This window comes from Leptopilina boulardi, unplaced genomic scaffold, assembly GCF_019393585.1.
Source record: "Leptopilina boulardi isolate dan_hultmark-lab unplaced genomic scaffold, ZJU_Lbou_2.1 LbouV2_368, whole genome shotgun sequence".
Classification (NCBI taxonomy): Eukaryota; Metazoa; Arthropoda; class Insecta; order Hymenoptera; family Figitidae; genus Leptopilina; species Leptopilina boulardi.
The window spans coordinates 3,003,995-3,018,475 of record NW_026137938.1 but is presented as its reverse complement, the minus strand read 5'-3'; the positions used below and the strand labels follow the sequence as shown (position 1 = coordinate 3,018,475).

General features: G+C 22.2%; 2 protein-coding genes across 8 annotated transcripts in view; one reads left to right on the top strand and one right to left on the bottom strand.

Moving 5' to 3' along the window:
* LOC127287087 (uncharacterized) overlaps positions 1–2,578 on the top strand; it is a 33,749-nt gene extending 31,171 nt beyond the window's left edge. For 3 of the 5 annotated variants that reach the window (XM_051313825.1, XM_051313826.1, XM_051313824.1), the window contains exon 15: positions 2,219–2,576. The gene's annotated coding sequence lies outside the window, so the exon portion shown is untranslated. Of the gene's footprint in view, positions 1–2,218 lie in introns of all 5 variants that reach the window. The other 2 variants (XM_051313823.1, XM_051313821.1) reach the window with 2 other exon arrangements.
* A 2,707-nt stretch (positions 2,579–5,285) lies between these two features.
* LOC127287152 (pyruvate kinase-like) lies at positions 5,286–14,152 on the bottom strand. Of its 3 annotated transcripts, none has more exons than XM_051313943.1 (8): positions 13,977–14,152; positions 12,514–12,549; positions 9,458–9,802; positions 7,260–7,446; positions 6,666–7,187; positions 6,252–6,590; positions 6,021–6,177; positions 5,286–5,606 (listed from the first exon to the last, which is right to left on the bottom strand). In XM_051313943.1, exons 2-8 carry the CDS (start codon positions 12,538–12,540, stop codon positions 5,594–5,596), a joined length of 1,590 nt encoding a protein of 529 aa, XP_051169900.1. In that variant the 5' UTR covers positions 12,541–12,549; positions 13,977–14,152; the 3' UTR covers positions 5,286–5,593. The 3 variants fall into 3 exon arrangements, with proteins under 3 accessions (XP_051169900.1, XP_051169901.1, XP_051169902.1); XM_051313944.1 differs by lacking the exon at positions 13,977–14,152 and adding an exon at positions 13,364–13,380; XM_051313945.1 differs by lacking the exon at positions 12,514–12,549.
* Positions 14,153–14,481: the final 329 nt, after the last annotated feature.

Here is a 14,481-nt window from a genome sequence, read left to right as displayed (position 1 = left end):
GTTCTTTTACATTAAAATTCAATTAATCCCAATACAAAAGAAAATAGATAATAAATAAATTAAAAAATTTTTATTTATGAAAAAAAAATTAACAAAAAAATTAAAATAAAAATTTTATCAAAAAAATTTTGAAAAATCAATCAAAAAACTCGTCTATTTGATAAAAATATGTTTATTTGAATTCCAGTGAAATAAATTTTGTTAGATAGTTGAAAAAAAAATTTTCAAATAAGAAAATTTTAATTTTTTTTTTTTCTTAAATAGTACCTTAGAGTCAAAACTAAGATACAAATTAAATGGAAAATTAAAAATTAACTTTTTTTTTTATTTTCCTTTTTTTTAATAAAACTTTGTTTTGAAAAATTTAAAACGACTTCTTTCGAATAAGAAAAAAATAACTTTAAACTCGATTTAAGCAACTCTTATCAAAACACCTTCCTGACACTGAGGGACAAGCAGTTTTTAAAACTCCCTTCTTCATATACATTAAAACTTTATAGTATATATAAATTCTATACTTTTTTTTCCAACTTTCGTTTACCCAAAGAGATCAGATATATATTATTTATTTATTTTTCACTTTGAGTTAGTCAATTTTTTTTTCAACTCTCTTTCTAAAAATCGTTAAATAAAAAAAAAAATTTTTTTTTGAAAAAAAATTCTTTTTTGAAAAAAAATTATTTTTTTGAAAAAAAATCTCTTTGATTTCAAGAAAATAATTTTTGATAACTAACAGAAAAAATATTAATATATATATAGAGAGCTATACTAATAAATTTAATGATGAATAAAAAAATGATTTATTTTACATTTACGTAAAATATGTATAAAAATTTACAACCCATCTTTAAGAAGTCGACGATCAAAGGTGTAATATAAAGATTGACATAATCTTTATGCGCGTTGACGTAAGAAAAAGCTTCATATTTTCCGCTCTATATTGATCCCTTATAAAAAAAAAATAAAAATAAAATAGAATTGTACCAGAAAAAAAAATTGATATGATTGGAAGAAAAGATAAAAAAATTGTGCCAGGAAGAGAGACTTTATTAAAACATTATTTATATAAACAGATTATTTAAAAAGTTATATTAATTTTTCCCATAAGTAAAATTTATAAATAAAAAATAATAATAATTATTATTTTTCATAAATTTAAAAAATAATTATGCAAAAAAAATGTATTAATATTTATATTTGAATAAGAAAACAAAATTTTAGTTATATTTATTTTATTTCAACTGAATTTTTCTTAAATTATATAAAATACAGAATACATACAGAATTTAATATTAATGAACCAATAATTTTCATGTTTCTATATTTTTTTCTCGTTGTTATATTTGTATTTCTATATATATATATATATATATATATATATATAATATGGTGTAATATTTATTCTGAAAGTAAACGATTATTTAAGTATATGAATTGGGGGAAAAAAAAGAGACGTATATAATATTTTAGTAAAGAGGCGAAAAATTACGGTCATTAAAGAATCAAGGGAAATGTTATTTATTAAAGTCTTTTTTAAGAGTATTTTTTATTCATAGCTGGTGAAAAAAAGAAAAACAAAAAAAAAATTCGAATTTATTTCAAAAGTTGAGCAATTTAATAAAATAAAATTTTTTAATTTTTTTTGAAAAAAAAGCCATTATTCTTAAAACACATTTGAGACGCATGAAAATTCCACCCAAAAAAACAAATAGAATTTTTGTGATTAAAAATTATTGAATTTGGCAGAATTTAAAAAAAAGTGAATTTTTAAATGAGTCAATGAAATAAAAAATAATTTTCTAAAAAAATTTAGCTTGAATTTCTGTTAAATGACCTATTAAATAATTAAATGTTAAAATTCTGTTAAATTAGATCGAATAAAAATTTTTTTTAAATATAAATTTTCTTATATAGAAATTCTGTTAATTGGAAAAATTCAAGTAATACAAATACTCTATTTAAGTGAATATTAAGACAAATAGAAATTCGACAAAAAGAACAATATATAAAATTTTCTTTTTATTTATTTTTATATTAATAAATATTATATCAAGTTATAAAAATATATTATTATTTTGAAAAAAGTTTCTTTTGGAAAAAAAATATACATAATATTGATATGATATTTTAATATTAATATTTTTGTATTTATTTATTAATTATTTTTTTATATTTAATATTTAATATTTTTTAATAAGTGATTTTTTTTCTTTTTCAGAAATAGAAGAGGAACTCGAAATATTTTTGGAAAATTGAAATACAAATAGACAATTTATTTGGAAGGGCTCTTATGTCATCCCTTAATCGAGTGTTGTTTTTTAATTAAAACTCGACCTGATGGGTTTGTAAGATAAAAGTGTTTCATGTAAGAAAAAGAAATCAAATTAAGTGCTATAATATAATATTCTAAGCACGACTTTTGAATAATCATATATATTTTATCAAGATACTGCGCAAGTGATCTAGTTTTACTTTTTTTTTTTATAAAAATTTATAAATTGCATTAAAGTTTTGATTTTAAGAATTCAAGGGAAAGTTATATTTATCAAAAGTTCGAGAAATATTTTCTTAAAGTATAATTTTTTTTTTTTTATTAAATATTATAATAACTTCTCTTATAGTAAAAAAAAAAATTTGTTTTTTAATTGCAAACAATATTTTTTATTAAAAAAAAAAAACTTTTAAAATAATTTTATAAGAGAATTAGTATTTTTTTAAATTAACCAAATAATATAAATTTAAATCTAATTATATTTATATTTAAAAAAAAATAATAATTTATGATATTCCATAATATATTTCACAATGAATTGAGTGAAAAAGTTATTCTTGTCCTTTTCACTTAAAAAAGTGAATAAGGAAAGTTGAAGTGTCGACGTTGGCGGGCTTTCGATCATATTTGCAGGAACGTATAAAATTACATGTTGGTAAGATATGTCCACTTGGGAAAGTGCTTACGTTGCTAATGTCAAAATAAACAAATTCTCGAGAGTAATGGGTGTTACCATTAATTTACCCACCAACAATATGAAATTTTCCATCGCTAATAAATTCATTAGCTAAATTATATTTATAATATTAACGCAATCAAACATTTAAAAAAAAATATATATTTCCTCTATTTTATTTTTAATTCATTTTACTTTAATTAAATTATTTATTTGTTTTTTCATTTTAATATTAAAATACTATAATTTATTTTCTTAGTATCAAAAATATATTGTAAATAAAATTGAATAAATTAATTAATTAAAATTCGATATGGCGTAAAAATTGGCTTTTGTGTGAAAAAAAAAATTAATTAGCTTTCTTAACAATAAAAAAAAAAATTATTTTTATAATGTTTAAATTTTTTTTCCTCGTGCCGAATATGACACGTGTTTATTCAAGCTTCAATTTACTTCTGCTCACTTCATTTAAATCGGATCCACGTGATTTTATATTGAATAGAATTACCTGATGTTCACATTTCTTTGTACCTTATTTTACGTAAAAGTTTCTCAACCTTATAAAAACATGATTTGTTTTAACGAAAAATTTCATATAAATGCGACGCAATATAAACAAAAAAAAAATCATTAAAACTTTTTTATTTATGAACAAACATGAGATTTCAAAAATATAATTAAACTGGAAAAAAATTATTTGATTATCAAAAATTAAATATTTACTTGAACCAAATAAATTGTTATTTGAATTAAATTTTTTAATCAATTTTCTGTATTTGAAATAAATACCAATCACAAATAATAATACAATTTAATTTACTTTCTCTACTTAAAATTAGTTATTTCGTTCTCAAATAGATTAGGAAGTTTTTTTTTTGAATTCCTTATCACTTTTTATCTATTTTATTATATATTTGAGATTTGACCAAAATGCGGAAGCGGAAATAAATATAATTTTGAAAAATAATTATTAAAAAAAAATTTTATATTAAGAATTTGCAAAATTAAATTAATTAATTAATTTAAATTTCAATTATTATTGAAATTTGAAAAAAAATAATTAGAAATTAAAATTTTTTTTTTTTATAAATTATTAATATTGAATACTTGTATAACTTTGAATGAAAATGTATAAATAATTTAAAAAAAAAAAACTGACGCTCTTTAGGTCGAAGGTAAAGTTTACAGTTTGTGTATTGAGTAGAATACTGATGTGCTTATTGAAATGGGATCGTTGAAAAAACTAATTTTATCGCTTCTAGAAAACTTTACATCTCTTCAATCAGAAACGATAAGTTTCAGCTTCATTTATAAACTACTATTATGTGTTATCTATTTTCTATACCAATAGAATTTTGTATTTGCATTCAAAATGCTTACTTTTTTTCATTTTTTTGTAATAAACTTTTTTAAAATAAAATTAATTTTGAATTTAAAAAAAAAAATTTTTTTCTTGTCATCTTTGATAAAAATCATAAAAAATTTATATAGAATTGCACGAACATGATCTTTGTTTCAAAAAAGCTAATACTATACCCTTGATATCTCTGCATATCAAAATCTTGTGAATCAAATTCGCTGTTTCTTTTACGTTTATGATATCCCGTGGGAGGAAAATGGTGTCAGCAACCTCGAGGAATGCATTTACAATCTCTAACTCATCCTCAATTTTCAATAATCATTGACGTACGTACATGAAATTCTATATCCATTTTATAAAAAAAAAAATGTACAATTATTGTTTATATATTTCTTTATTTTAATTTATAATTCTCAAATAATTTATTTTATGAAAAAATTCAGTTGGATCTTTAAAAAATTGTTATTGTATCATCAAAATTTGAATATCAAATTGTATGAATGACTGTAAATATCCAATTTCAATGACATTCATTTAAAACTGAAATTGTAGAGAATAATATATAATCATTGAATTGTAAGTAATTTATTGATTTCCAGGTTCTACGCATCTATGTATTTAACCCCTTTTTTTTGTCAAATAGATAAGATTAAAATTCAGAGTGTTTGGATTTGATTACAAACGCTCGTTTGTGCGTAATTCAATTTCTTTTAATTTTGTAACACACATTCTTTTTTAAATCCAAAAAAAAAAAATATTATAAAACATAACATTGATTTGCTGTCATTCGTAAATTCAAATTTCTTCTCCTTCGAAAGATCAATTGCACCCTCCCAATGGGGAAAACTTGACCTTTGAACTTCTGGATTTTATTTTTGACTTCTCGTATACTTTTTATAGAAATATTACGCGTGCATTTTTTTTTATTCCTTTGTATGATTAAACAGAAAAAGAAATAAGGATTTTAAAATAAATAGTTTTTTTTTAATTTTGAATTAATTTATTTTCAATTCTCTTGAATATAACATTGAGTCTGATGATAATAATAATAATGAATTAAAATTTATTTGTGTGCAGTATACAATTTAAAATATCTAATAATTTATAATACTGCATATCTAAGGTATTATAGATGAAACAGCAAAGAGCAGTTCACGGATTGAATTAAATAACAAATAATATTGACATTAACTTTAAATACATATGCACACTGTTAAACATTTATTATGGCTGCTGATCATGTTTTTTTTTTCTCTACTTTCAATTCTTGTCCTCTAGAATCGATTCAGTCGACACTCCTAAAAATAAAAAGAAAAACAATTAAATAAAATACAAATCTTTATAAATGCAAAAAAAAAAAAAAAAAAAATATGTTAGACATACATTAAAGAAAAAATTTTTATTTTAATTTCTTAATATAAATAAAATATTTCCAAAATTATATTACTTGATATATTCGCGAGGGTGTAACTCAATTTTTATTTCTCAGGAAAATTCTTCTGCTCTTGAAAAAGTTTCTCGTTCTTTCAAAATTTATTACTTTGGCTCAAGTTGATAAAGCATTATTCTTTTTCAATTATTTTATTAAAAATTTTTGCATTAAGAAAATTTTTGTTAATAATAATAATTATTATTAAAAAAAACTATCAGTTGAATCTGTATCGTTAAAATTATAAATTCCATGATCTTCATTTAATATTGGATCTACATACACAATGCGAAGAGTATTCGTAAAACCGGATCCCTGCTTCCATCCAGTGACAACAACAACGGAATTTCCAGTTTGTACGAAACCGCGACTTTTTCCAAATTCGAGACCAAATTGAACACGCGCATCAACGTCTTTTAGCCAATCAGACAATGGTGTATCTAAAAATTAAAAGAATGACAAATTTATTTTTCTTGAAGCACAGATGACTCTAATTAAAAAAAAAAAAAATTACCTGCATAATGAAGTGGCAAAATTCCACGATAAAGATGTGCCTGTCTTGCAACTTGTGGATATCTAGTTACAGCAATAATTGGACAACGTGGTCGATATTTAGAAATAAGATGCGCTGATCGTCCAGATGTTGTAATAACAATAATGGCACTTGCTAAACATTTGTGAGCAGCTTCAACAGATGCAATTGCTGCCGAATGAGTTGCATCAATTGGAGGAAGAACTTTACTTGTTAAATCACTGCAAAGTTGATTATGCCAAATTGCAGCCTCAGCTTCCTTGCAAATATTTGCCATTGTACGCACACATTCCAAAGGATATTCACCTTTTGCAGTTTCTCCTAGAAATTACCAAATTATTTTACATTAGATTTTTTTGGAAAAAAATTCAAATAATAAAACAAATATATATATACCCGAAAGCATAACACAATCGGCTCCATCGAGAATTGCATTAGCAACATCAGATGTTTCGGCTCTAGTTGCTCTTGGTTTTTTAACCATTGATTCAAGCATTTGAGTTGCACAGATAACTGGTTTTCCCACTTTATTACATCTGCTTATCATACATTTTTGTGCCAAAAATACCTTCTCTGGGGGAATTTCAATTCCAAGATCACCACGAGCAACCATAATACCATCAGATGCTTCAATAATCTCATCGAGATTTGTCATTCCCTGTTGATTTTCAATTTTCGATATTATTTTAATATTCTTTCCCTTATCGCCGAGAATTCCACGAATTTCAGTGAGCGCCGCTGCATTACGAATGAATGAGGCAAAAATCATGTCCACCTCTTGTTCAACGCCAAATGTTAAATCAGATTTATCCTTTTCGGAAACAGCGGGCAAATCAACTGGTACACCAGGCAAATTTACACCCTTACGTGAACCAAGTGTTCCACCATTTTCCACAGTTGTTAAAACTTCATTAGCAGCTGTAATGTAAAAATAAAATATTTGAAAATTTCGTTTTCTTTTTTTTACAAATTCATAATAAAAATTCCTACCAACTTCCTTGACAATCAATGATATTAATCCATCGTCAACAAAAACACGATTTCCTGATTTTAAAACTTTTGAAATATTATCATAATCAACGTAAACAATTTTATTATTTCCCTTTTCAAGATACGCCTTGTCCGTGGAAAGTTTAAAATCTTGTCCCTTGACTAGTTCAACTTCAGCACTGCCACCCTGAAAAAAATGTGATTTAATTTTACATAAAATTATATAATAATAAAATGCTTGGTCTGTCCTTATGTCCTAACTTGAAGTTGGTCTTTTCTGATTTCACGTGTTTTTTTGGATAGTAATCTTATGACGTGTCAAATTTTGACAATTCTTTTTCTCATTTTTGCCAAAGTTATATAATTGTGTTTCCAAATTTCGGAATAAGTTTCTTTAAAATTCCAAATTCGAAAATTCAATTCACGTATAGCTGAAGTACACAACGTTTACCAACGAAATTTTTTTTAAAAAAGTATATTGATTCAAAAATTGTATACAAATACAAAAAATTTATGATGAGAAAAAAGATGTGCCAGGAAATTTCGTACAAGATAGTAATTTGAAAAAAATTTATTTTTAAAAATTAATTTTTAAGGTACCAGGGGCCAACGAATACCTATTAAATATTAATTATAAAAACACAGGCCTCGAATCAACTTAAGGACACAAAAAAGTCGTTTTAGTCGATTTATATTCAAAAAAAAAGTGTATTTGTTTTTTATTTTAACAAAAATATTTTACAGATTTTTAAATAAAAAATTTTTTTTTTTAATAATAATCCTTTTCGAAGGGTTAAAGTTGAAATTTTTAGAAATAATTAAATTTCAAAAGATATTGTTAATTTTCAAACAATTATTAAATTTTACAGAACTAAAAATAATTTATCAAACAATTTTTGGAAAACATTTTTTAAATTTAATTGAATTTTCAAAGATTTAAAATTGAAATTTTTGAAATTAATTGAAACTTTAAGTGTTTTGTAATTAAAATTTCAGATTATTTCACTAAAAATTTATTAGAAAATGCGGACAAAATACAATAATTTTGAAAATCATTTTTAATTGAAAAATGGTTTCAGATAGTTGAATTTTCAAAGAATATTATTAAAATAGTTAAAAATAATTAAATTTCCTTAGAGTTATAATTAAAATTATTAAATTTCAAAAAAAAAATAAATTTCGATGGAAAATTTTAGAAATAATTAAATTTTAGATGCTTTTAAATTCAAATTATTGAAAATTCAATTAATTTTGAATTCAAATTTTTGAGAATAATGAAATTTAATTTTGATTTTAAATTTGGAAAATAATTGAATTTCAGTTCATTCTGAATTGAAAATTTTTGGTAAATAATTGAATTTTAATTGAAATTTTGGATAATAATTTAATTTAAGTTCATTTTTGATTGAAAATTTGGATAATTAATTTTGAATAGAAATTTTAGAAAATAATTAAAATTTTATTTCATTTTAAATTGAAAACTTGGTAGATAATTAAATTTTAAATTTGAAAATTTTTGATAATTGAGGCTCCCAATTCAAGAACCGGTCGTGCACACTGTTTTAGCCATAGCGAGCGACCGATTCTTGAATTTGAAGCCTCAATTATTGGATTTTTAATTGATTTTTAATTAAAATTTCGAGTAATAATGTTTATTTTGAATTGAAATTGTTAAAAAATAATTCAATTTTATTGTGATATTTTTTTAAAATTATAAACAATTGTTAAATTTCATAAAAATTTTAATTGAAAAAATAATTTTGATATAATTGAATTTGTGATGTATTTCATTAAAATTATTAAAAATAATTAATTTAGTGAAGAATCATTTTAGTTCAAAATTTGTTAAATAATTGAATTGAAGAAGATCTGAAGAAGATCTACATTTTATACCAAAAAAAAAATGTATTTTATTTACATTTTTTTTCAAATGTAAAAAAAAAATGTCGCATTTTATTAAAATAAGTCGATAAAAGTCGGAAAAAGTCGTGTAATCCTGTAAACATATAATTTTCATTATTATCATTTAATATGTAAGAATATTCTAATAAATTAAATTATTATTGATAATATTAATCTTTAATTTCTTTATAACAAATAATTAAATAATCAATTTGGCGCGCATGCGCGCGTTTAATTTTGCTAGTTAAATATTAATTTAATTAAATAAAATATATATATATATATAAAATACTAACTCCCTCAAGAAGACCGGTACGAATTTCAGGACCCTTGGTATCGAGGGCAATTGCCACGGGTATATTGAGACCATTTTTTGTTGAAAGATTTTTTTGTGCAGCTCTAACATTTGCTATTGTTTCAGCATGATATTCATGCGATCCATGGGAAAAATTCATTCGGGCAATATTCATTCCAGTTTCAATCATTTGCTCCAATTTTTCCACTGATCTTGAAGCTGGTCCAATTGTACAAATAATACCTGATAAACGAACAAATGATGTTTGTGTACTAATATCGAGTGCGCACATATGATCCAAATGACTTTGTGCCACTAAACCCGTTGCCACTGGTTTTCCAGACATCTGCGATCAAAAAAAAAAATAATAATAATATTAAAACTAATAATTAGAAATATTAATAGTAATTATTATTTTCAATTCAATGAAATTATTAATTAAAAATGAAAATTATTGCGTCTTTTTCAAATTAAATGAAAATCTTTAATTATTATTATTATTATTTATTAAAAATATGAAAATTAAGCAATTATTAAAGATTTTTTGAAATTTTCACATTTTTTGTTTTTGCTTATAAAAAATTACAATTAACGACTTCGGCAACAAAATTAATATTTGACTTTTGTATATATATGAATCGCGTCTGCGATGCTACTATACTATCAAAATGATCTTGTTATCTAAATAAAAACATAAACAATTAATTCTAGGTCAGAGTCATCATCGATTGATAACTAATTATTATTATTATTTAATATTTGATTTTCGATAAAAAAGATTATTATGTAAAATTATTAAAATAAAGGAAATATTTTTTTGGCAAATTAAAATGATAAACTTTAGTTGAAATACGTCATTGAAGATTAAAAATTTTTGTTGAATTAATTTAATTTTTTTTTTTATAAATAAAATATAAATTTTTTTTTTAAATTTTTCTTTTTTAATTTTTTTTTGCAACGTTGACTAGCTATTGATCGACCCAACAAAACATGGAAGAGTCATATTATAAGTTATGCAACAAAAAAAAAAAACCGAAAATATTACAATAATCTCGTGGTTTAAAAAAAAAAAGATTTTAAACAAATTGAAATGTTTAAATAAAAAAATTATATTAAAAATTTCGTTAAATTTATAATAATAATTTTGTACGATATAAAAAAATACCATAGATTTTATCAGGCCTCGGATCGACTTTAAGGCACAAAAAAAGTCGTTTTAGTCGATTTATATTCCAAAAATAGTCGAAAAATGTTAATTAAATTCATTTTATTAATTCCGTAATGAGAATAATTCTATAAAAATATTATCAAGAAAATTTATTTCCAATATTTCACAATTGAACTAATTGTAAGACAAATTTTCAAAATTTTATTTAAGTAGAACAAATTTCCAAAAAAATTCTTGAAGTTACATTTTTATAATTTTTTCAAGTTTGATTTAAGCAATTTATTCGAATTAAAAATTTTGTCATAGTTTTTAATTTTGATGGTTAAAATAATTTCAGGCAAAAACTTAATCAAGTTTTACAGATTTTTTATTAAAAACTTTTTTTTTAAATAATAATAATTTTGGAAGAGTTAAAGTTGAAATTTTTAGAAATGATTGAATTTCAAGAGATTTGGATAATTTTCAGACAATAATTAAATTTTACAAAGCTTTTTGCTTTGTAATTTATAGTTGAATAGTTGCATTTTCGAAGAATATTAATATTAATATTAATCATTAAAAATAATTTGATTTCACGAGAGTTATAATTGAAATTATTAAATTTCAAAAAATTTTAGATGGAAATTTTTAGAAATAATTAAATTTTAGAAGCTTTTAAATTGAAATTTTTGAAAATAATTAAATTTCAATTGATTTTGAATTGAAATTTTGGAAAATAATTGAATTTTAGTTGATTTTGAATTGAAATTTTTGAAAGTAAATGAATTTTAGTTGATTTTAAATTGGTAATTTTGAAAATAATGTAATTTCAATCGAAATATTGGAAAATAATTGAATTTCTATTGAAATTTTTGAAAATAACTGATGAATTTATTAGAAATTACACACAAAAATTAAACATTCAAATTTTTTTCATTGCAAAATGCTTTCAGATAATTGAATTTTCGAAGAATATTATAAAAAATTGTTAAAAATAATTAAAATTTTTGCAAATAATTTAATTTCAAGTGATTTTGAATTAAACATTGTTTGTTATTTTATTTGCTAATTTTTTTAAAATTATAAACAATTATTAAATTTAATAAAAATTTTAATTCAAAAATAGTTAAAGATAATTGAATTTGTGAAGAATTTGATTAAAATTAGTAAAAATAATTAATTTAGTGAAGAATTTTAGTTAAAAATTTGCTAAATAATTGAAATAAAGAAGATCTAAAGAAGATTTGCATTTTATCCTAAAAAAAAACGTATTTTGTTATAAAATTTAAAAAAAAAAATTTTTAAAAAGTCGAAAAAGTCGCATTTTATTAAAATAAGTCGACAAAAGTCGTATTTTTGAAAAAAAAGTCGGTAAAAGTCGAAAAAGTCGTGTAATCCGAGGCCTGTTTTATATATTTGTTCATCATAAAAGTTAATAATGATAATATTATGTGATTTAAAGATATTATAAACATTTTTCAAGATTATTATCTTTACTTAAACCAATGATCTCATTTTTTTTTTTTTTCTGTACGTTTTATTTTCAGAAAATTTTATTTACATTATAAATATATAAATTAAATATTGTGACGTTAAATAAATATTTAATAATAATAATAATAAAACAAATTATGAAACATAAAAAAAAAATTAAGGGAATTATTAAGAAAACTTTCTAAAATGAGTCATTTTTAAAATAAGAATTTTTTAAAAGCTTTTATCATGATTAAGGTAAACAAAACTGGAAAGAAATTAGTGTTATCAGATTTGCGCGACACACAAATATGTATGGGAGAATTGTGAATCAATAAGAAAAAAAAGGGTTTTTGAAACAAAAGAAGCGTTAAACTGCAGAAAAATAATCAACATTTTGTAAAAATTTTTTTTTTTTCTTTTTTTCTATTTGATACCTTATCGTCGTTGGTTATCCACACCATTTTTGCAGGCTGTGTAAATAAAGGGGAAACAGGAATTATTAGTGAATTGTTATTAAATTTTAATAAAACTCGAGTAATAGTCACGTGTCCCAATAATAATTGTCGATATAATTTATTATTGTTTCGCGAAATTGAAATGAAAATTTTAACCACATTGAACACCTTAGAATATAGTCGCATCAGACGTTATATAGTTAAATATATGCCCAGTTGAAACTAGTAGTGTAATTTTTTTTTTTCAAATTCTCCATTTATTTTTACACCTAAAAATAATTTTCATTCCATTTCCCTATTGTTTCTATATTGAAAAGTTCATATATAGACTTTTAACAAAAATATTTTTGACATTTCATAAACAATATCCCACTTACAAAAATTAATGAAATTTATTATATTTATAAATTAAGATGGAATTTCTCTACAATGTATAATAAATTTTACAAACAAATGTATGTTAAATTTAAATATCTTATTATATACTTAGCGCATGAGCAGATTAATATTGTCAAAATGCTCACACGTTTAGTAACATCATCGATTTCAATCTTATTGATAATCAGTTAAGTAAATATTTTTATAAAAAAGAATATTACAATTTTAGTTTATTTTTATGTGTTTATAGTGTTGGATTTGTTAAATTATGTTCAAATATAGAACACGTGTGATTTATAAGTTTAGAATCTTAACCTCAAAATACGTTTGAGGTTATGCCGAAAGACCTTTATCGATAGGTAACAATGAAGATATCTATTTTATCATAAAAATAACGAGATTTTTTTTGAAAAAAAGGGACATTTATAACGAAAATTAAATTTTCACCCACATCTGCGTTTTTTAAATTATTAACTTATAGTGACTCAAAATATGATTATAAAACTTATTTGAATACACAATGTTAAAATTTTTTTCGATATTCTCCACTTATATTTACACAATTCACATTGAATTATAGATACTTTGTTTATAATTATAAATTATTGTTATAAAAAAAAAATTGATTATTTTAAAGTTCAGAAAATATAATTTCAAAGCCTTTATATTTGCACTGTCATTTTTGAGGTATTTGGGACTATTCCCCTGAAATCACGGAATGAAAAATTTCTTGCTCGAATTTTATTCACTGCAATAACCTTGAATCATTGTAATGGCAACAACTACACATATACTAAAAATTCAAGGTCTGGCATGCGCAACGATTATACAATCAAAAATATGCCCTTTGACAATATAAACATGTGTCAAATTTATGTCATATAAATATAATTTTTAATTTTCTTATTTCAATTTCATTTGAAAATCACATTCCTGAACTTTTATAATACATTATTATATTACAAATAGAAATTCACCGGGAAAATATTATAACCTATATTTGCTGAAAAAATTTCTATTAATTGAAAATAAAAAAGGTTTATTACTGCTAATTTTGCAAATACCTTATTGAATTTAGTTGTCAATATGAGGATTGAAAGAAATTCAAATTTTTTTTTTAAGTTATACTGTTAACAGGCCAATTGCTTGTAACAGACTGACGTTTGAGGACACAAAAGGTCACCACTACTATGACTACACCGTCATATATTACTTCCTTATTTCCTGTGTCGACTAACTTAACTTTAACTTTAAACTCCTATGATAATTCACAGGAGGAAAATAGCCTTAGGTCTGTTCACAGGGAACATAATGCAAAGCAAGGCGACCTATCTGGCCACGGCAATGATAGAAAGTTATATACTGATTGGTTAATCAATAATTTGAAGGGAAAAAGACTAAGAGGTTATATATTACATATATAAAGCAAAAGCGCGATAAATAAATTTAAATTTAAAATTAAATTAAAGATAAAAGTAAGTTATATAGAAATATTATTAGAATTAAGAAAATCAATAATTAACAAAAGGATATGAGGAAGAGGATTCTTTAAAATAAGTTCAAATGAAT

Coding starts and splice junctions, on each gene's coding strand:
- LOC127287152 (XM_051313943.1), bottom strand. CDS start 12,540: ATGGTGTGGATAACCAACGACGATAAG. Junction 7,447..9,457: donor GTACCGGTCTTCTTGAGGGA/GTTAGTATTTTA, acceptor CATTTTTTTCAG/GGTGGCAGTGCTGAAGTTGA. Junction 7,188..7,259: donor ATTGATTGTCAAGGAAGTTG/GTAGGAATTTTT, acceptor TTTACATTACAG/CTGCTAATGAAGTTTTAACA.